Source organism: Zonotrichia albicollis, chromosome 3 (genome assembly GCF_047830755.1).
Source record: "Zonotrichia albicollis isolate bZonAlb1 chromosome 3, bZonAlb1.hap1, whole genome shotgun sequence".
Classification (NCBI taxonomy): Eukaryota; Metazoa; Chordata; class Aves; order Passeriformes; family Passerellidae; genus Zonotrichia; species Zonotrichia albicollis.
In genome coordinates, this window is record NC_133821.1 from 31,583,607 (window position 1) to 31,609,046 (window position 25,440).

At 38.4% G+C, this 25,440-nt stretch overlaps 1 protein-coding gene across 27 annotated transcripts in view; it reads left to right on the plus strand.

Annotated features, from left to right (window-relative positions):
* The window catches only part of ESRRG (estrogen related receptor gamma), a 372,262-nt gene that overhangs the window by 254,150 nt on the left and 92,672 nt on the right, over positions 1-25,440 (plus strand). For all 27 annotated transcript variants that reach the window (XM_074537074.1, XM_074537062.1, XM_074537057.1 and 24 more), the window contains one exon: positions 7,037-7,153. In XM_074537074.1, the coding sequence (XP_074393175.1) occupies positions 7,037-7,153 (117 nt within the window). The remainder of the gene's footprint in view (positions 1-7,036; positions 7,154-25,440) is intronic.

A 25,440-nucleotide genomic window follows, 5' to 3' on the forward strand; every position in this document is an offset into this window, starting at 1 on the left:
ATGTGGCTTCCAAAGGGTATTTTGCATTTCTGAAAGCTGTCTTCTGTGGTACATTTTTGAGGAGGAAATGAAAAAAAATGAATCAAGATTTTATGGCTTTTCAGCTTCTTTGCTGATAGCTAAGATTGCTGTTGTTTTATAGAAGGGTAGGGTGGAGGCTCCCATCTTGGTGCACTGGCCTGTGGACCTTGGCTCTGGTGCAAAGATGGCAGCCCTCCAGTGAGCTGAGCACTAAATGTCACCTGAATCCATCATTACCTGATCTAATCATTCACCTTCCTTATATAAGTGAAAGGCACTTATATAAGCATCAGCACTTCTTTCAAAGAATATTTTAAGCAAGCAGTGATAGATATCTTCGCTTTTCCCCAATTTCTCTGTGCCTGTGGGCCAGCCAGACTAGCAAGCAAGCATTTTTAATTCCTTCCAACACATCTTTTTATCCTGTCATAATGTCATTGTGTAGCTAAACAAGATGAGACAATAAAATATAAACATGCTGAAATCTCAGAACCAGAGAGAAGCTTAAAAGTATACAGATTGTTCTATCTTTTTTACTATCTCTGCTTTCCTTACAAGCTTGAAAATGGTAATAAGCATTTAGATGATTTGGGAGTAAGAATGAGCATCGTGATTGGTGCATGGCTATTTTAAACCCATCAGAAATACTGCAAAAGAGATGTGATTTACAGATAGTGCTGGTACACTAGTATGTATCAATGCCATTGTAATTAGGTCTGGATCTTGTTTTGTTGTAAACATCTCTGAAAGCCTCCAGCCCACTTACAAAGCTCTGTCTTGTTTGAAACCAGAGACATGAGAAGTCTCAGCTAGCAAGTGATTTATGTTAATGTTTGTATAACTTTTAATGACCTTTTTTTTCTGGTGTGAAAATGATTCAGTTTGCAGCTTTACAGACTGAGATATTCTCTGTGCTTATAAACAAACAATGACAATCCTCCATGCTATCATAGTAGAATGTATCAAAATTGACCTAGATAAAATACCAGTAGGAACCAAATGTAGATAGTTCAGTCTTTCTGACTTGAACAGCTCTTAAGTGACTGCCAGGTAGCGGGGGATCAGTTCCCTCTGTGCCTTCAAAGCATTTGTTCTCTTTTAAGGTGACCTAAATGCCCTTCATTTCTGGTGAATAAGTTGAGTACAGGGGGATTCAAAGGTAGTTGGGCCCTTACAGATTCGACACCCCCTATACCAGTCTGATACTGAAAATTATGGTGACTTTTTATGATGCTGGAAACCAATCTACCTAAAGTCAGAGGCTGATACATGACTGTCATGTAGTCAGAGTAGCCAGCATCACCTTTACATTTTTGCTTTAAATCATCATGTTACTTTCTAAGAATTAAAAAAAAATAAATTGCAACTTCTAAATATGTTTTAGTTCTGTAACACAGTACACTGATTTCTTCAAAGCAATTCAACATAGTGACTTCACTAAAAATGTGCTTTTAAGCTGTTCAAACACCATGTTTAAAAACTAACTGCTTCTCCTTAGTTACTTAACTCTTAACAGAAAAGGCAACATAAGCAAGAGGTGAAACATAACCCTTCCTTACATGGTCCTGTCACCTTGAAATGATACTTGAGACATTTGGGAACCAAATTTTTAAATGTTCTGTAACTCTGTGTGTACACTATTGTTTCTGAAGTCACCTGGGTGAGAAGTTGTGAATACAGTCAACTTTATGCTTAATCATCTCCAGATGACCTGTAGCAGAATTTATAATAGGTCTGTAATTCATAGAGCTTTCTTACAGTATCAGGTGAATCTGTCTGAGGATTTGTCAGGCAAAACTGGATTCAGTTATTTATGTTCAAATCTGGCCTCATCCCAGCCTGACCCTACTCTGAAACCTTACCGGGGATACTTTTACATGTGAAAATATTTACTCAAATTCAGCTAAGTTTTGACTGTAAAGCAGAGAGCAGAGTCTGGAAGAACTGAAACTTTAGCCTGAGAGAAAATATTTTTACTTTCCTCAGTTCAGCTTCATTAAGACCTATAAACGTGGAAAAGATTTTTAAGTCTGGGACTTTTTGTCTGTTCTATTCAGGCTGTTACTCTTGATTTCCAAGAGCTCCTCGTTTTCAGATTCTCAGGAACTATTCTCTTCCATTCTGGTTGGATTATGTATAAAGGTGAAACCTAACATAGTGAAATTCACTCTCTGTGTTAGATTCTCCTGTGTCTCTCTCTCTCTGAGTTCTCATTATTAAGTCCCAGAGGCCCTATGGCTGTGATTTTGGCTACTTTCCATTTTTTGGAGTTTTCATGCATAGCAATGCATGGGCAAGCAGGTGTATTCCTTTGGGTCTGTCACCCAGGAAAAGAGCATGAAGGGGTACCTGGGATAAACCTCACTGCAGAAAGTCTTAAATCCAGTTAAGCAGTAGTCTCTATAAAGAATGGGAACACTTCAGTTTTGAAATACAAGCTTTTGGAGAAAAGGTATTAAGTTAGGGAATGTGAAAGAAAAACTTTGGGAGAAAAATGGAACCTTTTTGAACTGAAATGCAGCTTCATGAACAGTATATAGCAGAAAATTATTACATTGAAGGAATGTTGGTTCATTTGTTTTTTTCCTTCTTTTTTTCTTCTGAGGCTACATTCCCACACAGTAAAAGTTTTGATACTGATATCTTCAGTATTGCTCTTGCTTTTTTAGGTGGCTCATGGCTATTCTTTCCAAACACTTTTTCACCCTGCACTTAAGTCTTCCTCATAGCTTTTACTTCTCCAAAAATTTCCTGAGCATACTTCAATAGCTTGTAGAAATCCTTTTACATCTTGGTGTAATATTGCAGTATGAAAAAGGAAATAAAGCTTCTGCTAGGACTTGATGTCTGTTCTATTTTTGCCAGTATTGATGGAAGAGAGACCCCTGTTCCAGCCTGTTTCTAGAGCCAGCTTCTCGCTTTTAATATCTGGGAGGTTCTGAAGATGTGACTGTTGATGACAATAACTTCTATCAAGGCAGGAGGCCCAGTGCTTTCAGTGACCTCCTCTTTGCCATGGCTCTTGCTTGTCCTGCCACCTTTTGTGTCACTTTCAATTCTGTGCAAGAAATGGGCAAAATGGTTTTGAGAATCTTGGCTAAATCCACGCAATGGCCTGACTTGTAAAGCCATTGAGTAAGTCCCTGTACCACAAAAATTGTTTTTTCTTCACTCCTCATTCAAGTAACATCCAAACCTCGTCTGTGAAGTAAAAAAAAAAAATGATTCCTCAGCCCATTTATCCTGAGCTGTGTGTAGAGATGTGACTGTCTGAAGCATGTAGAATTGGAGAACTGGGTGTACAGGGTAAGTTTTAGCAGCTCACCTACTATCTCCAGATCAAATGGCATCATGTTTTCAGTTTCAGCTGCTATTGGTAAGCACAGTGTTTTAGAAGTATTTTCTCATTTTTCGACTGGGATACTAAAATTTAACAAATCAGTAGAAAAAGGAACTGGTTTTAAATAAACATTCTTCAGTACATGAAGAAAGAAAAGGGGCTTAGGCTGGTATAAATCCCATTATATTATTCTAGCGCAGGGAAATGTGTTTGGGGAGTGAAGATTTGACATATATTTTTATTTTCAAGCATCATACTAATTTATATTACTCAGCCCTTTAACTGCCAAACTGTAAAAGTCCATTACGCTACTGAAAGGAATATACAAATTATCCCCTGGCACTTTAGGCAGGAGTTTTACATATATGCTGTTATTCTATCAGCCAGCTAGCTGCACGATTCTATTAAGGAGTAAGTGAGAAAATTATATTGCCTGCAAACTAATTGTACAAAAGACTCTGAAATAAGTAATCAGAGCCCAGCTCTTTCTGAAAAGCAGCCAGGAGATATTATAAATCGCTCAATCGCTTGTGTCAGCCCAGTTTAAAGACCCCGAGCTGCCATGTTGATTTTGTTCACTGTAAAACACAACTTCCTCTCCAGCTGTTGACAGGACTGGGCAAACTCAGCTTTTGCTCTTCCTAGCTGCTCAGTCTCAGCCTCTAGCATCTTGAAGTAAGTCAGGAATCGGTAGAGATTCCTTCCAGTTCTTCCTCTGAAAGAAAATGCAGATCTGAGTATCTTGAATGGGAATTCATATCTAGAAGTAAATAAGAAATTATGAAAGCTCTAATGGCCTGGAATGTGCAGTAAATTCAGGTTTTTAATGAAAGTAAATCCACTAATACTTGCAGTGCTAGTAAAACACATTTTAGCGTGATATAGATATCCCCTTCATCTACATGTGCACTGGAGACAAAGTGTTTGTTTCTTGAACCCTTACTGCAGTGTAGCCCTGTTCTAAAATGCTGGAACCCCTTTATGAGGACCAGCTATGGTCATTGGTAAGATGTGGATTTTTGTTTTCATTCCTGTAACTCTGCTGAGCTCGTTGGAGGAATTCTTTGTAGCATCTTCCAAGTTCATTTTACAACACCAAAAATTAATATTGAGTGTCCACTATAAAATACAAGTCATTAAAGAAAAGCAGTTTAAATTGTAAGGAGATTCCCCCTGTAAGCTAAAGTGTTGGAATCCAAGTGACTAGAATAATAGCTCCTTTTAGCATTCTTTAGGTATCAAGAATTTTCAGGAAAAGTAAGTTACACTGTGCCTGCTGCAGACTGTTGCATAGTTTGCAGAAATGTGAAATGTCAGGGTATGGATTAGAAGTCTCTGCATAATGAAATGAGCAATCTTGCATTTATCTTTCTGGTTCTGAATGCTGCTTCTTGGTGTTGGTGCCTGTACCTTTTATCTTGGGACGGGATCTCTTCATACAGCGAGACTGTTCCACCTGCCCTGGTAGAGAGCTTTGCTTCCTGAAGTTCTCTGTTATAATCTTGATCTTGTTTTTGATCAAGATAATTTCTGACCTTGTGCAAAGGTATCTTTGTCTTTGATCTTGTGCAAAGCATTTCTGATTCCCTGTTTCTCCCTTTTTTTTTTTAAGATAGGGATGGTAATACATTTATTACTGTAGTGTAATGAAATTCATTAGATACAAATTGAAAGCTTTGAAGGTCTTCCTGTGTAGTGGTTGTGCCTTTCTAAGAATGCTTTGTTAGAAGGAGGGGATAATGTGAATCCTTTTTTAAGCTTGCCCTTACCATCATTTTCTACCAACCTTCCAAAAGTGTTATTTCCTAACTTTTCTAATGTGTATTGGAAAGAAAGACATTTTGCAGGAACTGTTGTGCTGAATTCCCTACCCACCATATCCTTCAGTTTCTTAAATAGCTTTCTCCACGGCAGCTAAGAAAGAGGAAAAGGACTGAACTGCTTTGACTTTTGTCATTAGCATTCAGGCATACCAAGATCTGTTTCACTCACCAGCATTGCTAACTCACTCGTGCAGCAATGTCCAGGGGGAAGAAAGCCTGCAAAGGCCTGAAAAGGTTGTGCCAAATGTGCTGGTTGTGTTGGCCGAGTGCACAGAGTTGCCATGCAGACCTCCTTTATCATAAGTACTTAACCAATTTTCAATAGATGTAAGTGGTTTAAGTATTACTTCCTGTTGAATTAGCAGTTGCTGAGCATTTGAGTCTTTGTGCAATCCTGCAATCCACTAATGTGATATTTAATGAGGAGACATCAGTCTGGAGAAAGGTAGTCAATATAAATCAGTGTTTACGAAGTGTGATTAACTCTGAAATATTTCATCAATGCTGTGGTCCCAGGCAGCCTCTATGCTAATTATTAGAACCTGTGCATGTTTCAGGGGACTTTGATGGACCCCGAGTGCAGCAAACATGGAGCAGCAAAATTGCGATTATGCTCGGACTGTCTCTGATGACAATTTATGCATTTGGTGTGATGACCTCTTGCTTCCCAAGAGGGCAATAAACAGAATGCATTTTCATTAAGGTACTAATGCACTTTATCACAGGGGGAAGGGTTTAGGAAATAAAGAAATACCTTTAAAGCAAGATGTGACAGACTGATTTGGAAGATGCTTTATTTAAAAGTCCGTTTCCCAGTGTAACTTCTGACTGTTGCAAAGTCTGTCATACTGGATGTAGTGTTGGGCTATGGGATGTGTGGATGGGCAGATAAATAAGCTGAGCTAAGTTGTTTTATGAAAAGTGCAGTGGTACCAGGGCAAAAGAGAACAAATGTTCTAGCATTTGGACTTGGATACCCAAAGATGTGATTTCAAAAAAGTAAAATGCTCTTGTATTTTACTCATTCATTTGCAAGCTTTTATTTTCTGATTTTTGAGAAGAAAAAATATGAATTAGCAGTAGCAACAAAGAAAAAAAGAGACTGCTTTGCCCATGATGATAAGGGCTTATGTTTAAGGATGGAGCTTGTTGTAGGCCTTAAGAAGGAAATTGGGAGAAGCAGGGCAAAGGCAAGCATCTATTTTAGATTTTGCTATTCTGACAGCTTGGCAGGAATGATCTTATTCCTGAAGCCTCTCAGTACAAGAACTTGGTCGAAAGTATAGAGAGAAGAGGAGATGTCCCGGAGCAGAGATCTGGCCTGGTAGCTGCAGAACATGCTAGATGTGGTGGTAACAGTCCCAGTAAGTCCTGCCTTACGCTCTGTGCCAGCTGTTATAGCTGATTATGCAGTAAAGCAGTTCTCCTCCTGAATTCTAGGCAAAGAGAGACTGATGAAATTGGCTAAAAAGGAAAATGAAGAATGCTCAGAGAAGGAGCCTAAGCCTGTGGCTTGGTACAGGAAATAAATGACAAAATGCCTTTCTTCTGTCAGCAGGAATAACATACATGAAGGATTTTCCTAGGTACCATATTTGGAGTGAGACAAAGAGTCACATTAGTTGTGGTTTTGTATATTTCTTTCATATAGATGTCTAGATTAAAAAAAAAAGGGTGAAAAAAATTAATCTTTTAACTCAGCTATTTATTTTTACTTGAGAGCTGTTTCCTCCTGTAGTCTTGATATGTTCCAAAATGAAATACAAAGGCAATTGTATGAGTACTTTTGTGTATTGGTTGTGTTGGTCAGTCAGTGACTCTGAGCCCCTGTTCCCCTGTCTGTTCCACACAGGTAACATAGAGTACAGCTGCCCAGCAACGAATGAATGTGAAATCACAAAGCGCAGACGCAAGTCCTGCCAAGCCTGCCGCTTCATGAAGTGTCTAAAAGTTGGCATGCTGAAAGAAGGTAAGACTGACCACCTCAATCTGTATCTCTGCAAACACTTGCTACAGCTATAGGGCAGTCAGGAAAGAAGAGAGGCTGGTGAGTGTTCTAATCAGTTATTGCAAAGACAATTGTCATATATACTTGCTCTTTCTGCCATCTGCTTCTAAGCTATCAAATCATGCTTTATCCACATAAAGTTCATCATCTTGTGTAGTACAGCAAAATGTACCTCAGCATTCAGTCTCCTTCAGTAAGTAACTGATAGAGTAACCATCAGAGTTCTCAAAGATTCCTTGCCTCCATTCCTTATCCATTGTTACTCTGTCCCAGTTCTGGCAGAAAACCAAAACACACACTGTGTCTTCCTTTTATTCAGTTTTCATTCCATCAGGACAAATGAAAAGGGTTACTTCTAAATTAAACAAGTATTGTGTGTGTGTGCTGAAGTTACTGTAATTACACTGGAGCAAATTTTGGCATGCAAAAGAGGAGAATCCACCCTCCTCCCCTTTATTTTTCCTAAAAGTATCTGAGAACTCTGCCCCTCACTGTAAGTATTTATGGAATGTTTTAATTCATCAATTACATTTTGAAGATAGTGAATGCAAGAAAATATGCTCAAGAAATGATGCTGTGTTACCTGGAACCTGCTTCATCTATGTGACACAAAGAGGTGATTCCTCAAATCTTGGTTGCCTGCAATGCACTTACATTGTTGTTGTTAATGTATATGCAAGAATACACTTGTAAGTGCATGTATTACATGCATTATTATTTTAGGGCACTGTCACCACCAAGAAAGATGCCATGTACTTCTGAACTAGATAAACATTTGAAATAAAATCAGCATAGTGTTCTCTAAGTATTGTATCCAGGGGAGAGTACTTTGTGCTAAGCAGCCACTTCAATCCTATTCAATTTTGCTTTGTCAGTCCTTGAAAACTCGGCTTTAATAACTGGCTGATTTTTGCAAATGGGTTGGTGGTAATGCAAGACAGGGTAAGTATGCAGCTATTGGGGTAAAAATCCAAGAAACAGCATAGACCAGTGGTGAGATGATGGGCAAATTAGGTCTATCACGCACCTACAGACATATTCTTATTGGATTATACTTACTAAGAATAAACCTTGTTCTGTGCAACTGCTTTGGCAGATGCTATGATCCTGTGAGCCAAATCCTGCTGTCCTTAGTCCTACTTGAGCAAAACTCCTGTCAGATTCGATGGAGATTTTGCCTCAGTAAGAACGGCAGGATTTGACCCTCTCTTCAGTGGTTATGGGAGAGTTCTGACTTGCCAAAATCCTCCTATAACTGACCACTAGGAGCAGTCACTTGGAAGTGAAATAATGATGCTTAGATAAACTGTAATAAGAAAGGGATGACTGGGTATGGCACCTTTTAAAAAGGACTGTGCTTCTTAGCATCTTTCCTTAGTAAGTTAAGACCTTGTATCACTGGTTGCCTTATATACAAATATATTGAGCAACTTTTTTGAAAATGAAACAGTGCTACCAAGAGCACGTGCAGGTGAATTGATTTAATCCTTTTCCTCTGAATTTTGAGGGCATTATTGTGCATGCATTAACATACATATATTGTAAAAAATCTAGGATGTGTGCAGCTTCTGGGACTGCAAGAGGAAGTTGTCTCCTCTGCAAATGAGTAATTATCTCAGCAAATCTGTGTGCAGGTTTACTGTTTCTACATGCAGTTTTGTTAACTGAAATAATTTAGTTGGATAATACAGATGTACATTGCGAGTAACATTTTTTTGTTTGAATGTTCATTGTCCATGGATTCAAATAATTCCCACAAGTTTTCTTAATATGAATTACATGAATTTTCTAATCTAAAAGTACATATCTTTTTCTAAATGGCAAAATAACTAATTACTTTGAAAAAACAGTGTTGTTTATCTACCACCTAATTATAACAACCTACAAGAACATGTAAGGGCTTTTTATTTTTTTCCCCCTTTAGTGGCCACTTTTTAAATCATGCTGATTCACAGTACATTTGTAAGACTGTACTTGTTGTAAAGATTTTTTTTTTCTTGTTGGAAGGTAGTTTTGGAGCTGATGTTGTTATTTTAACCTACAGGAAAGTATGGAGATGACTTTTTGACTTGGACCACATCCTTTATGTACAAAATTAAGAAAGATAATGTACTGACTTCTTGCATGTGTAAAGTGGTATAAATTTATTGATTAGCACGGTCTTATAATAAGCTGAAATTATTCTTGCAGCATCTCAAGTGTTTCTTTATGTACAGACAAGGATTTCAGTCTCATGCAGCATGTCAGAGATCATGCTGCAGTAAATCTATTCAAATGTAAACCTGTTCAATTCAATTACCAGTTTATAATAAAATTTGCTGCTGCAGCCTCCACGTTTGTCACAGGAGTCTCTACATGCTGATGGCACAGCATGCCTGGAAATTGACAGCCTAAATCTATTTACAAAAAAAATTTAGTTGCAGACCTGAAATAAAATCAAGTTTAAGCAGCTTTGAGAGGAGCATCACATTCCTTACAAGAACAGCACATCTGCCAGGGTGCATCTTCTCCAGAAATCTTACCTTGTTTGTGGGGAGTTTTCTTGTAGAAATTTATCCTTAACAAACAGTTTTAAAGTGTAATCCAAAATGAAACAATTATCAGATATTGTGCTTTCTTTCACATTGCGAAGGACTTCACTACATTGTTATTTTGTGAATTGTCATATGAATTTCATGGTAGATTCTGAGTTTTAGCTTGGCTTCTAGGGCAGGGTCTGAACACTACTTATAGCAAATGCATAGGGTGGCTTCCCTTATGACATCTGCGTGTTGAATCATTTATGTGACAAGATAATGGTGTTTTTCATCTAGCATCCAGTGTTTCTGTGGGAGACCCAGTGTTAGGGTGGTGGGGCTGTGTTTTGGGGTCAAATCCTGGGAGGGAATTGGATTTCTGGTCATATGAAGTACCAGGTGGAGTAGGCATTTTCTGTACGTTTTCTCGTGGATCTTGGTGGGGCTTTACCAGCAGCACCTAGATTAAGATTCTTAATGATTTTTAGGATGTGGGCCAGGAGCTACAGCAGTGTCAGGCTGGGCTGGACTGGGATTGAGGCCCTGGCTGCATCTCCTGTTGAGTATCATAAGAAAGTTTGTACAGAATGATCTGGAGGAACACATTTTGGTTTAGTCCATGGACTGTTACTTAAAAACATGTCTGGGTCTATGGATGGGTTTTGAGGATGTTATACGTCATACTGTAGCATTCAGCAGAGACTGATGAGCTTTTAGGCACAGGACAAATATGAGGATGTGGTGTTTTCATTTACTTTTTTAGGTAAGGGTTATTAGCAGCAAAGCAGAATACTCTGCAGTCAAAGAAAAAAAAATTACTTTTTTCTATATTTAATTTTGTGTCAGTGTTAGAAAAAATCAGGTTTTTAAGTATCCCAATTGATTCTTCCACAGAAATGCAGTTTCTTTGACTGTGCTTTTATTTTGGTAAATTGTCTCAGATTCATGAGAACAGCTGAAACAACATTAAAGATTCTTGTATAGTCTAGCAAGAAACTTTTCAAATGTATCCCTTGAGATTTCTTGAAATAATATTGAAATTGCTAAAAGGGTGCAGGGAGACATGTACAACAATTTGCCCTTTTAAAAAATGAACATTTTTAGGACATTCAGTAGTTTTCAGTTCTGTTGGTTTATAATTCAGTTTGTCTTTAGTTTGGCCTTTCAAACTCTTTGGAAGCCAGTGATTATTTTGCTTCAGGTGGTAGAATTAAATCTGTGCTCATGTGCAAGGTTGGGTATTTTGGCTATTTCCCTTTTTATACAGCTAGTTGGATTGAGAAAAAGGGGTTCATGTTTTTTCTTTTCTCAGAGGAAAAATTGGATGTAAAACTACATAAGATGGTATGGGGAGTCTTGAGTAGATATTTGACTTTTTTTTTTCTATTGCTAGGTAATCTGAGTAGAATTCAACATCTAATCTTTAATTAGTACTATATGCCTATTAATAATATTTGTGGGACTATTCACTAGCATATGCTTGTGGTAGAAGATATTATTCCAAGTTTATTATAGGACAGATCTTGCTCCTAAGAGCTTCCCATGTGAAATAATTCCAGTGGAGGAATTATTCCAAAATAAAATCACTTTTTGTTTCAGATGCAGCATTTGTATAACTGTTTTTACAAGAGGTTATTCCATATGTTTTAGTTTTCTCCATAGATGCAAAGCCTTGGTCTCAGTTTTACCTGCCCCTGTGTTGTAGGGAGGTTAAAAACTACACTTCAGAGGGGAATCTGTGGAGTGGCACTCATGCAGCTTTTAGACCATCTGGAATGCTGTATCCTGTTCTAGCTCTCACAGTTCTGTGCAGTACTAGTTCATATTTCTTACAGGGCTGTTGATACCAAAACATCTCCCATATATCTCTCATTTCTGGTATTTGGGTGTTTTCAGAACTTGTTATGGACTGTGTGCAGTGGCTGATCTGCATTGCTTGTTATTTCAAAAAGTCTAGTTCCTAAATGAGTGATACATGGAAAGAAATGGAAGTTTATATGAAAAGTAAAGTATACTACAATAACAATGGCATGGGTTACTTCATGTAAGTATGTTTGTATTTTCCTTAGGGATGAATGGCCTTTACAAATCATCATCAGTCACTTGGTACCCAGTTAGAATAGGCAGAGTAACAAAATTCCAGCTTAATTAGTCCTGCTATTAAAATGAGAAGCCAGATCCTCACCAAATATTAACAGAAGCTCTTAGAGCTGTGTTAGATTGCTGCTCATTTGGCAGGTTTGGCAATCTGTGCTATGGGGAAATCAGCAATGTACCTTTTTGTGTCTGTGAATCTTCACAGTTGCTTGTACACGAGCCATCATTCAGGCACTAAAAATGATCACAAACTCTCTGGGATTTTCATCTGGCAGTGCTGGCTTGATGTGTAACCCTTCCCATTGCAACTGAGCAGTTTGTGTGTTGCACTTGCCCTGCTTGATGAGTAGCCCTCAACACTTCTCATTCACTACTTTGCTTGGGTTTTTTGAGAATTCATACAGGCCCTCAGAGAGACCTCAGCATCCCTAGGGAAATGGTAAGGCAGTAGTTAGAATCTACTTCGTAAAGAAATCCTGGACTTTTAAGTGTTTTTATTTAGCTGTGATCTAAATAAAAGCAATTCCTGACAGTTTTAAAAATGTTTGAACATTTTAGATGCTCATGTAATGAGCCAGAAGATTATTACATGAGTTACACTTTTTCTGAACATGCTAAAATTGGAGGTCTCTAAAATAATTTTGCTTCACACATTGAGAGATTTCATTCATTCAAATATAAGAATACATTTTTAGAAAGAGGTATGTGTATTTTAAAGCATAAATTACTGAGTTTATTATGGAAAGATTACCATATGAACATCTTTGGCTTGTGTTAAGCAGCAGATCAGATTAAATTATCATATTGATCCTTTCTGGCTTTGACAGTCTATGAAAATGAATCCAATAGAGCAAGGAGAACGGGCAGCTTGAGTTTGGTCTTACATAAAGAGATGCGTGATATGCAGAGGAGCAGATTAATGGATTCGCTCTCAAAATAATAAATAAAACTAAGCAATCTTCTTTATGACTAAAATTGTGTTATCACCTATGATTTGAGGGTAGTGAAAAAGCCTGCTTAATAGGATTCCTTCTAACAACATCTCTTTTGAAAAGACCTGTGCATCAGACATTGCCAAGGTAAATTTCTCTTACAAGTCTAATACCATTAGTCTGCCAAGACGAAAGCAGAAATTATTGCGGATGAAGTTTTAGTTTCTGCTGCCTTTAGAAATCAGAACAAAGGAAAGGAGAAAGCATTAATGGTATTCAAAGAAAATATTTCTGTACAGGATGACAGTTAATAGAGCAGCAGTGACCTCAGTGATATTTCTTATGCTCTCTATCGTAATATTACACTTAAGGAGCTTCTCCATTAATGCAGGATATTAAACAAACCTCCTGTGTTATAACATCAAGAGACATCAGATGTCTTCTGTTGATGTCTCAGCTCTCTTCTATGTTTCAATGTATTATGAAGGAGTTTGGTTTCTAGTGCAGCTATTTTTTTAAATTGTTTCTTTACCTCTCCTATTCCTTCCTTTTCCCCTTTCTTCCCTTCCTTCCCCATTCACGCATTCCCTCCTTTTCTTCCTCCCTTTTATTTCTCCCTTCACTTTTATTTCTTCCTTTCCCTTTTCTCTTTCCCCGCTTTCTCTTTGCACTCCCTTTCTTTCTTTCTTTCTTTCTTTCTTTCTTTCTTTCTTTCTTTCATTCAGTGTGTGCTTGGATTAATATATACTGGGACCTGTTAAATCTCCTTGGAAACAATAGAAGCTAATCTCTAAGTGCTGCTGGTGTTCATAAGTAGGCTTCTTTGCTCCTAACCAAAATGTGACCTGATAGCCCAGTTCACACATTAGAACTGACAGCCCAATTTGTCTTCCCTAAAATGCAGCTCATGACTATCCACTCTCTGTAACTGATGAAGAAGGACAAACTATTCAACTTCAGGCTAGTGTTTATAGTCAGCTCAAACAACTAGCATTTCTATTCATCCACTAGAAAAATACCCCAGAAAAAGCAGATATTTGGGATGTGGATAATCTTCCCAAGTCACATGAAGGCACCTACAGCTCCTACCAAGTGTTGGCCTCCTGAGAAGCTTTCATGGTGCTTGTGTTCCAGTGTTGTGCCACTCTGGTTTGTGTTCTGTCTCTGAGTATTTTGGGGAATAAAGCAGATATCCCAGCAGTTCGCTGGACTTGTTATTTAAATAAAATTTCTCTCTTTCTAGATAAAATTTTGTATTACTGTTGTCCTTTTATATAAATGCTTGCCTCCCACAAAAGAGAAGGTATGAAGTGGATGTGGAGAAAGCAGTATTGTTTGTAAGTCTGAGTTTGTAAGTCTGAGTTTATTTACATTTCTTGGCTTTACACAGATCTGTAAATGGGGAAGTTTTTGTGTTAGCATTTGCAGATCTGAGGTCAGAGCTGTTTGCTGGCTCACTCACCAGCAGCTTCCTTGAGATTAGCTGTTAGGTTGGGTCTGCTCACACAGTCATTGCTGCTGAGAATCCCAGTGGCAGCCGTTGTTTGCAGGGTCAGACAGGCAAAGAATATTTCAACCTGAAGTTACTTTGTACTTTTGTTAATGAGTTTGAAGGATTCTGAATAGGATTAAATTTTACTGTAATTTTCTTAGTGCACATACCTTACATATTGCTTACAATTGGAAGGAGTAGGTTCTGCAGTTTCATGAGTCTACTTAAATTACTATTAAAAATTAATCACTTTGTAGTAATATTTTCTCATCATAATCTGAGGTGGTTAACTGCATGTCTTAATTTGTCATATTTCTTCTTTTGATCCTAAAATAAGGAAGCAGTACTTTCCTAATTTTCTAGAAAATATTCCATTGTTTGTTGGATTTAGCCCCTATGAACCTTTGCTTATGCACTGGAAGTATAGAGACAGCAATATAAGTGATAAGGATAGGTAGAGACAAGTCTGAAGGATGCAGGGCTTTTCCCATGATCTCACAGACAAGTAGCTGCCTTTCATTTTTGGTCTCTGCCACCCATAAACACACACATCAGATGTGGCACTGCCCTTTATTGCAGAGTTCTTGAATTCTTGCATGTGGGTCCTGCCTTATGTTAAGTAAGTCTCATTTTGTAAAGAGTAATGTTAATGTAATTTGTATTCTTCACTTTTTTCTGTTTCTGCTGTGTGGATACTTGCACATCCCCTGCTTGAGTGCTATAGGTGTAGAATCTCTGGTAGAGGTGCATTTAAAGGTAGTGAATGTCCTTATCTCAAAGTAAATTCTGATGCCAAACTTTCTGTATTTTACTCAGCCTTTGCCCGGGCAGCACCCACACCTCTTCACCAAGACTCTTCCTGTGTGAAATCTTTGTCAAAACAGAATGTAGGGTAGGATTATTTGGGGTGAAGGGCTGCAATGATGCAGGTGCTGGTAGCTAGAGCCCATGTGGCAGATGTGCAGGCAGACTGCTGCTGCTGCTGCTTGGGAAGGATTGGCACTGAAAAGCTGAGTGGCTGAGGAACTCAGTCAAAGCCATGAATGTGTTGAGAAGCAAGAAATTTTCCACCTGCAGTTGTTACATCTGATCTCATATAGTGCTATCCCTCAAATATTTCACACTTCTAAATCTCTGCTGTCTTAGGAAAAAAAAAGGTTAGAATCAATGTGAGTTTTGAGACATTAGTGTAACTAAGCCTTAGTCTTCTCTCTGAGCAGTCATTGCCCTTTTTTAAGCTGAGGAGTTATTGCAAGTGGTGAACCTTTGCCAGTTCTACTCACTGAGTAACTGGAATATGAAGTTAGAATATTATTTCATTTGGTGTTTGTAATGTGGCTTTTGTGGTTAAAAGTCAGCAGCCTGAATTCTGAAATAAATGTGATCATCTGCAATGAATTGTCACTTTGTCAGATTTTTCCATGCTCACTAGCTATTCTAATAATAGATCTCATCTAACCAGCTTTTTCTTTTTTCCCTTTTCTTTCTTTTTTGTTTTCTTTTCTTTAGGTATTTATATGACAGAAAAGGGAAATTATGAGGGGAGTCTGTTGTGCTCACAGTAGTTGCTTAATATAGCTATTAATCTTTATAAATGAAAAAACATAGCTTTATTTTAAGCCTCAATAGGCTTTTATTAGATAAATGATTCTGGAGAAAGTCAAACACAGCTATGTTATATATCTACACTTACTGAATAATATCAATATTTTCCTTTTTGCTCTTTATTTTTCCAGCAAATTTAATATGTGTATCTATTTTTCTCTTAAGCATCTGGTTTATGTTTCAGGATCATCAGGTATAAGATGAGAAGTCAATGTGATTTACAGTTTTAGTGCAGCAGATCCAAAATCAACATTCCATACAACTTGCTTGCATGGGGTCTTACTGTACTTCATGTTAAAACAGTTAATTATGAAAATAATTAAGAAAAAATGAAATACTTTCTAAAAGAAAGTCAGCGTGATACTGTCCCTTAAGCAGCTTAACTCCAGTCTGTGCCCTTAGTGGCAGAGTTGTTTGTGTGCTGTTTACCAGCAAAACTGCTTGGCCAGCAAGAGAGAATCTTGGTAACTTTGCTGCTTGCCGAGCACATACAGATCCTGGGAAAAAACAAGTAGCACAAGATCATCATCCTCATCTTTTGTCTCCTGTTCTTTCCCTCTTCAGCCAAGCATTAGTCCATACAGTGCTGTTCTTGTAATTTTTATTCAGCAATGTAAAAATCACTCCACCAATGGAGTCTCTTTCTAATACTCCTTTCAGTTCTGTGGGTGGGTGACTGAAGATGAGCCACGTCATTTGTTGTGATCTGAATCAATCGACAGATCAGTCTTGTATCGTTTGCTCAACACTTGTACAGCCACATGTTGCTTTCATGACAGTCTGCCAGATAGTGTTTACAGTGGTCTCCAGCATCTGAAGTTCCTGTGCTCTGTCTCATTTTCTTATTTTCTGTAGTTCAATCCAGGCTTTAGAAAGGGGCACCTGAGATTTCATTGCATGGTCAATCTCAGCGGATAACATTTGGGAAGAGTATCTTGTCCTAAGTCACCAGAACTGCATTTCTGGATAGGAAGTGGTATCAGTTATGGTAAGGTTACTTAAGAGATGGCCTTAAATACACTTTGTATCCAGACTGAGGGAACCAGCATGTTACTATTGAAGTGAAGGTCTTCCTCGGTACTGATTTTTCAGGTCACAAGCCACTTGCTGGTTTCCCTGTCAGACTTTTAATGAAAGCTCTTAAGTTTCCAATTTGAAGACAGAATAGACTGCTAAATGTCAAAATAAAGGAAAATTAATATTTCCCTTAAAAAGTAGCAATCTGTTTTATAATACCAATTTAAATGGATTCTTGCTCAAAGATGTATTAGAAAGTCTTGTTGAGTTATAGCTCAGGTGAAGAATTAGGCTGAGATAATAAGGGACTGAATAGACTCTTCCTTCTCAAGAGCCCTCAAGAACATCACCCAAAGTCTCTAACTGTGTTTCAGGCAAAAAGAAGTTGGAACAGCTCTTGAGTCTGGTGTTCACAGCCACAGTCTTTGCTGGCCTTCCAGCTGCTGCGTGTGCCACGTGGCCATTGCTTGATCCTGCGTGAGATGCAGAGGGATGCAGTAATTGGAGAACAAAGCCGCAGAGTAGCTAAGATGACATAGCATCCTTTTCTTTTCTCTTTTTATCTTCTGTCATTTTCATGACTTTCTATTAGTTTTCCTCTTCCAAACCATGATTGTATCAGAAGAATGCTGATGAGAAAATAGTTGCTGTGAGCACATATCTTCCAGGCAGGTTTTTTTCTGGCCAGGTGGGAGAGAGAATCATGAATTCCTTGAGGTTTTTGTTAGCTGACTCACTGTTTCGTGAGGACTAGTCAGGCTGAATGACTGTATTTCCTTCTGGGCATCCTGGTATTGCTGGAGATACCCATCCTGGCAGGATGCTTCAGCTCATCTCCAATTAAAATACTTGTTATAGAAGTATTCTTAAACACAGCTGATTAATGAAGTTAGGAAAAACATTTGAATGCAGTGTTAAGGCTTCCAACATTGGTGTTCCTCTCTAGGGAGGTGTGGTGCAAGGAGAAAGCATTTGGAATATTAGCAGTCCATCCCATTTTGTTTCCATTTGTTTTCTCTAATTTCCTTTCTTAATGCTGGTTAGCTGAAAGAAGTCCTTTTTCCCTCTTCACTGTTCCCTCCCCCTTTATGGAATAGCCCATGACACGTGCCTGTAAAGTGGCTTCTTGGGAATTTGCAGGTCTTTGAATGTGTTATCTGATTAAAGGGATGTATGTGTCTTTAATTCTCGTCTGCAGTTTCACCTCTGACCCCATCTGTTAAAGTGGAAAGGAGCTGAGAGTCAGCAAAGTCCCACATTCAACCCAGATAACCTGCAGTGTGCACATTTGAATGCTTTAACTCCTCGGTTGCCCCTGAAAATTGCATACTTAATTAAGTGACAGGTTTCACTGGAAAATGGGGAGGGTCGGATATGAGACAGGTGAATTGTTTATTTTGTTGATATGCTTAAGGTAGGATAATTTAGTCCTGGCTTGCCTTTTCTGTTAAAGAAGAAAAAAGCGTATAGGAGTGTGGCATAAACATGTATAAGGTCTTGTATACATAAACCTGTATAAGGTTTTCTTGTTTTCATTTTCAGAAGTGAAAATATGTGTGTATTTTCATGTCTGTATTATTTTAATAGACCAATTTCTTGCTTACAGGAATGAAAAGTAAAAACCCCCATTTCTACTTCCTTTTTGAAAAGGAAGCTGAATTATGTGTTTGGAAATGATGCTGCAATTTTGGGTGGGATTTTTAAATACCCCCAAATAAAGCAGTGAAAATAATGTCATTGAAAGATTGAAGTAGATGACATGAGGGTCATTTACATTATATTTTGCTAATATTGTGCTTTTTTGCAGTAACAGTGTAACTGTGGCATTTCCTGTGCTTTACAAATAGATATCATTAGTGATGAGAATATCCCATTATATTTAGACTTATGGGTCTTTTGATTTTTCCTCTGGTCATTTTCTTTTCTAGCTTTCAAACACTCTTAAAACTGAAAGGATTTTCAGTATCCCAGATCCATCCCTGCTCTCTGAACACTAGAGCCAAATTCTTCCCCCACTTACATCTGTTCAACTTTGGTGGTTTCACTTATGCTATGTGGCTGTAACAATGCAGAATTTGTCCTAATCTGCCCTTTCTTTTTCAGTGGAGAACATGCACATGCAAAGTGTACGTGAGCACAGCAAGTTGAAATGCAAATAGAAAGAATGTATGTATTTTTTGTGTGTGTGTGTACACACACATGGATAAACAGCACACAGATAGGTTTGATAGTATATCTACTGTACATAATATTGTAAATGGTATCTTGCTGTGCTGGAATCCAGGCAATATGAGTTCAGTACTAAAGTGTTCAAGTTGCACCTGAGCTAGCTGGAGCCTGCCAGCCTCTGCAAGCCCACTGAGAGCATCTGTCTCGCCACCACCTTGCTCACGCTGTGTCCTCTGCAGGCTCTCCGATTCTTGCGACTATGAGCATAAATCATCCACCTGTCAGGAGCTCGAGCTGCCCGGATTATGCAATGCCTGCCTTCATTTGGAGATGGTGTGAGCAGAAGATTGCGGCAAACGCTTTGCATTCATTTTAATGCTGCTCCCGCATCTCTTCGGCTTTAATGAGGGTTCAGGGTGGTGACGACTCCCTGAGACAATGCAAGTCCTAGAGACCCAAGCTTTCTTTGTACATGTGTATGGCCTAGTTTAGATTTTTTTTTTTTGGCTTTTTTCCCCCCTCCCTTCCTCCCCCACACAAGAAATGAATGGCTTGAAAATTGAGGCAGAGAACTGGTACTGCACAAAGCCAGCTGTCCATAGCTCTGCTTTTTGGCCTTGTAATACTTCCCTCCAGCTGAGCAATGAAGAATTTAAAAATCAGTCATGTTTAATGCTGATTGTCCATTTGTGCTGTCTAAAGCTGCATAGTGCCTAGTTGGCTTCACTTAAAAAAAATTGTAATAATCCTACCTTTGCATTTTATTCAGTTACAGGTTATTGAATTACATGATCAAGGGTGGCATACCATATTGTATATTCCACATTTAGAACACAGATCCTCTGTATTAAGATCTCCTTGTATTACCAAAAAAAATATACTTTCAATAAAATTGTCTTATTTCAGCTTGATAGACCTGAATTAATCAAATTCCTCATTCAGTCATAATTTTCATCATGAATTATAGGCAGAATAAATATTTGTATTTATTCATCTGTGTAAGCAGAAGAAAAGAAAAGAAGGTTGGGAGACAAAAGCAGAGACGTCTTTCCAAAGACAAATGTTGAAGATGGCGAAGGGGTAAAGATAATTTGTGCCTTCACACCTGTAGTATCTGTGTGCCCCATACCCCATACAAATCCCATCAGACTCTTGCAGGTACAGCCTTTAGACTGTAGCCTTATGTGATTGTCAACCTTATGTTCTTAGTGGCCTGAAAAATACATGGTGGTAGCAATAGTAAAATACTTAATTTTGATACTATTCAGTAGTTAGCTAGGGAAGTCCCTGTTGTTCTAATGGTACAGGTTTGCTGTTTTTCACCCATATTCAAGAGAACAAGCTTCTTCAGTACTTTTGAAACACCTTGGGCTTGTACAGCATGATTTTTCTGCAGCAAATGTGTCATGAGCTTGTCAACAATTTTTTCAGGGAGTATTTTTTATACATTTTAGAGAACACCTGTGATGTGTAGACAGTAATAGCCTCATTTTACAATATTAGACCTCAGAGAAAGAGAGCAAGAGTTGCTCAGTAAAAGTCACGTGTGGTGTTAGAAGCACAGCTAGAAGTGAAACTTCTGCTCTGAGGTTAATGTGTCTTTCAGCCTGGGAATTCAAAGTCCAGCCGTGTCCACCCCTTTCTCACCCAGTGACTGAAAGAGAGAAAGGTTTATTGCTTGTTCATTTGGGGTTTTACATTTCTCTTTTTAACACTTCCCTTGACATGTGAGCTCCTCAATCAGCTACTGGTGAAAAGAATCCTAAAAGGTGAACTGAAATTAAGGGCAGCTTTTGTCAAGAGGGAAAATAAAGCGCTGTGTTTCAGTGTTCCTCTGTATTTCCCATTGATATTAACAGAGGATGCTTAGACACATGGAGAGGAATCTGTGTTGCCAAAATATCCCAATTTTCCTCTTGGTGAAAATTTCCCCAGCTGACAGGTAGCAGGAGTGGCAGCTGAATGTGGAATACACAGTGTGTGGAACACACACTCCTGAGTTGCAGCAGTGCTGGGAAGCTCTGCCTGTGCCTCCATTCTGCTGCCTTGGTGTGAAAGCCAGGGAATTTCATGCAACCTGGTCATACTTAACTAGGACCACACAGAGCAAGGGAGGTTTTTTAATAGGCTGTTGGGGGAAGAGTGGAGACCCTAGCGTGTGTAGACTTTGAGATCTTTACTGGGAGCCTTATTTGCTTTTGGTTGCAAGCTACCCTTCCATGCCATTCCCTCCCCCCTCCAGTTTTAATTTGATGGAAAGCCAGCAGTACTGCAGTTTTATGCAAGACCTCCAGTGAACTCAAAAAAGATTATTATTTCTCACTTTGTCGTTACAGATAACTTTAAAATTTTATGCGTCAGAATGCGGGATTATCTGAAGACACAAATGCAACACAACACTGACAAAATCAGATGAAAAATCTCACTCTTTTAGCTATGAAGAAATTAGATTTATCATCAGAAAAGCATTCTCTTTTCATTTTCTGAAAGGTGCTTTTTGACAGACCCTTTGCAGTGGACGTCATGCTCACAAAACATGCTGTCACAGGGCTATTTGAATATGGTGACAGGCTCATTATCATGTTGAAGACAACTGACAACACTGCAGACTAGAAATGGACAGGCTTGCCAATCAGCTGGTGAAAGGATTGCAGTTGAAATAGAGGTTTTTTTTGTTCTGAGAACAGTAGTACAAATTGACTACATTAATTCTTTTTATTATGGTTGCATACACTGTAGTTAAGGGTCCGTCACTGTTTCCATTATAAATCCCTGTTTTCAAGGGTTTATTAGTAGACCATAAAAATGGTTTCTGTTGAAATTTTGCATTAAAAATATATATTACCCTAACAGAACAAAATTTCTGTGGTAACTGTGTGGAGGTGGGAGGGCAGAGAAAGAGGGATTGACTGAGTTTTAGCTGAAAATTGCATAAAGCTGAATGCATTATTATTTTTATAGAATCTTAGATGTCCAAGAGTTTTATAGACAGGTTTGTGCCTCAGGAGTTTACAATTTCAGGATGTGGTGCTGCCAACACTTATTATGGGGTGGGATTTTCCTGGTAGTTTCACTGGAATCAGAAAAGCAACAAACCTGATCTGCTGTAGTAGGCATTTGCAGATTCAGGTTGAATCAGTCAGTCTGATTCAAACAGTTTTGAAAAGTTGTTTTTTCTTTTCTTGGACCTCAAAAATAGTCAGTTTTCTGTTTTGTTTTAATACTGATCTGGGATGCTAAATGTTTAGTTGAGGTTCAGGGAGTTTTCCATATATAGTGACAATCCAAACAAAAGTGATTCCACCAATATACTCCAGTTACATGAAGTGAAAAGATTGGTGGAATTTATCTGCTTTAATCCAAAGTGGTGGTCCTGGGGTATCTTTTAATAGTGGAATTTCCCAGGTGTTGGAGTTCATGCTGTAGTTTCTAGAGTGCCCTTAACAATTCTGTAGCCACCTACAGCATCATACTTCTGTGCAATTGCAGGAGTGTCTGTTTTGACAGGTCTGAGCAGCTCACAAGGTATCTTCTGTGTAGCTCTGGAAGCAGGGATGTTCTTCTGGGTCCCCTGAGGGCCTGATCTGGCAGGCATTCCCAGAGCACCCTGTCACAGCTCAGCACACAAACACCACGCTCGGTGTCCGCAGTCGCGCTCTCCCGTGCCATCCTGGTGACCCCAGCGCGGTGCCTCAGCAGCAGCCAGCTTGTGGAAAGGGACACGTGGTGTTTCTGCAGCCAGGATGGTTGCTGTAGTTTTCCCACACCTTCACTATAACAGTTAGAGTGAGCTTTTTCCCAGGAGCTGGAATACCTTTTCATTCCTTATACAGAGGAGAATGTTAAATCTGTATAAGGGCTGTAAATCGAAAGGAACAAAGGTTTTATTTTTTAAGAGAAGCAATCCAAGTTTGCTGGAGAAGAGGCATGTTGACCTGCCTTCCTGCAGAAATGGAATAGGAGGCCAGGAGTCCTGAAATGAGGAAGGCATTTCCAGGAAGCCTGGTGGAAACACAGGGCTGAAAGTTAGTCATAAACTGTACATATAAACTAGGCGTAGGTGGCAGCAGAATATGTGTGTTTGCTCATTTATATTCTGCCCTGAGAGCCTGCCTTCCTCCTTGCTTTGTACTCGAAGCCTGGATCTCTCTCTCCAGGTTCCAGCTCCATTTGGTGGGTCAGGTGGAAGAAGCCAGGCTCTGTGGTGCATAGGAGGTACAATTCTTTTCGAGGGAATTGGTTAAGCATAAAATGAGATATTGAAATAGAAAAAGTCTGCATGTAGACCCCTCAATTATTATTATCCCCCCAAATGAATCTTAAATATATTCACTAAATATTTGGTGGGAGGCTGATCCAGAAAGAAGACAGAGTTTTGCTTAGTGTATTTTGCTGGAAGCTTACAAGGAAAAATAATTTTCCTTTGTAGTTCTGTGGCTTCAAAGATTTGCAGCCTTAATTGATGCTCATTTGATTACTTGATTTCAAAGCACAATCAATTACCTTAATGCATATCACTGTTCTCACAACTACGGTGATTGCAAAATTGTGAATGTAAAAATGGAAGTCACTTCTGAAAATTAAGTCTGCAATTCTATTTGCAAAGTCAGAACTCTGACTCTCATGAATTACAGCAGCACAGAGCAAAGGTGTGTATTGTCATATTGCCTGAGCTATTATAATGTATCAGGTCAATTGCATACTTAAAATCTTTAAAATATTTATGCTTCTCTGTTGAAGCCAGTCATCTGTTTCTAGGAGGAAACTTCATGGAGATATAGTAACTAATGCAGGACATTGAACCTAAAAAGTAGTATTTAGTTGCAAATTACTAGGGAGGAATTTTGTCTTTTCATGAAATCATGGCTTTACAGAAGTCAGTGACAAAGTTGCTTTTGATCTGGGGGCAGATGGGTTTTCATGGAGTGAGTAATTCTAGTGATTAAATCAGGCGATTGGAATCAAGACTTAATTTCTATTCCAGAACAAGACACTTCTACTTATTGTGCCTCCAGCAAAAATATAATAGATACAATAATATGGAGCTCACCTGCATGTTGTGAGGCTTATTGAATTAATATTTATGGAACACTTCAAGATTCTTTGATAGAAAGTGCTATATGGCTGCATACTATTACAATAAAGTCCTGAACAGCAAATCAGTCTGGAGTTAGTCTTACCTCATCATAACTGACTACTGGAGCTGCCTGTTTTGTTAGAGAGAAGAAAGAAAAGAAAACTAGAAACAATTATTTGGAAATCCTTGGGCTTAATATTCCAATTAACTTTTGGGTTTTGTGGTTATAGACCCTTTTTTAATGCTTTGCCAGCTAGATTCATGATTGAAACCAAGCATAACGTAGTAACTTTTTGTGGTTTGGGAGAGTAAATTAATATTTCCTTCTTCTGCTGTAAATTGCTTCAGAGAGCACACATCCTACACCTTGCCTACCAGACATGTAAACAGCATTATCTTTGAATCATTGGTTCCAGTGCTTCCATGTATGAACAAACACTGTTGATTCATTGATGCAGGGGTTTTTGTCTGCTAAGTATTTTTATATTTGCTTTTGAAAAGAAAACAAATATTCTTACCATTAAAAGCTGCATTGATTTGAAATGAACTATACATAAGGGTGGACTAATTACCTAATTTTTTCTTCTCATCAGTCAAACTCTCATTACCTTAAATACCCCTGGAAAAGTTAGCAGAAGACCTGCAAGGCAGTCTTCAAAGAGAGTATTGCAAACAACACTGCACTGAAAAAAGCCCACTGCAATTGTAAGTGTACTGAAGGGAAATTGGTTGAATAAAACTATTCCTATCATGCAAACAAAGCAGCTTATCAAGTGTGTAACTTCATTTTGCCTATCACCAAGTGCAGGAAGAAAACTCTGAAATCTAGGCTATGAAGCCTGGAGGATATTGATGTTTTAACAAAACAATACAGGCATGGAATATTCTTTTTCCCCAGGACTGACCTAGTAAATTGTGCAAGCACCAGGAGAAATTTTGCCACCTGTCCCTTATAATCAAGGCCTGTCCCTTACTTAGTCTCATTTCAGTGATATAATTAAATGACACCATTTTTCCATTTATGTTGCTTGAACACGCTGCCAGAATCCTATAGTCTTATCCAGGTACCCAGGAATGTGACTTAATTTGTTTCATCTAAAGCCAAAAAAATAATCATTTGAACATGCTCCCTTGTCCTAATAGCTAACCCAGCATGGTTTATTAGAATACTATTGTTGCAGCATTCATTGCAAAAATCAATAATCCACTAGATGGAGCAGAATAGAAGTGTAAAAACTGAGTTAAGGCTGGTATTTTAAGAAACAGAATTGAGTATCAAAGGGCCAGAACTCAGACAAAACAGCAGAAAAAATACAACAGTAGTATTTTTGCTGTGTGTAGTT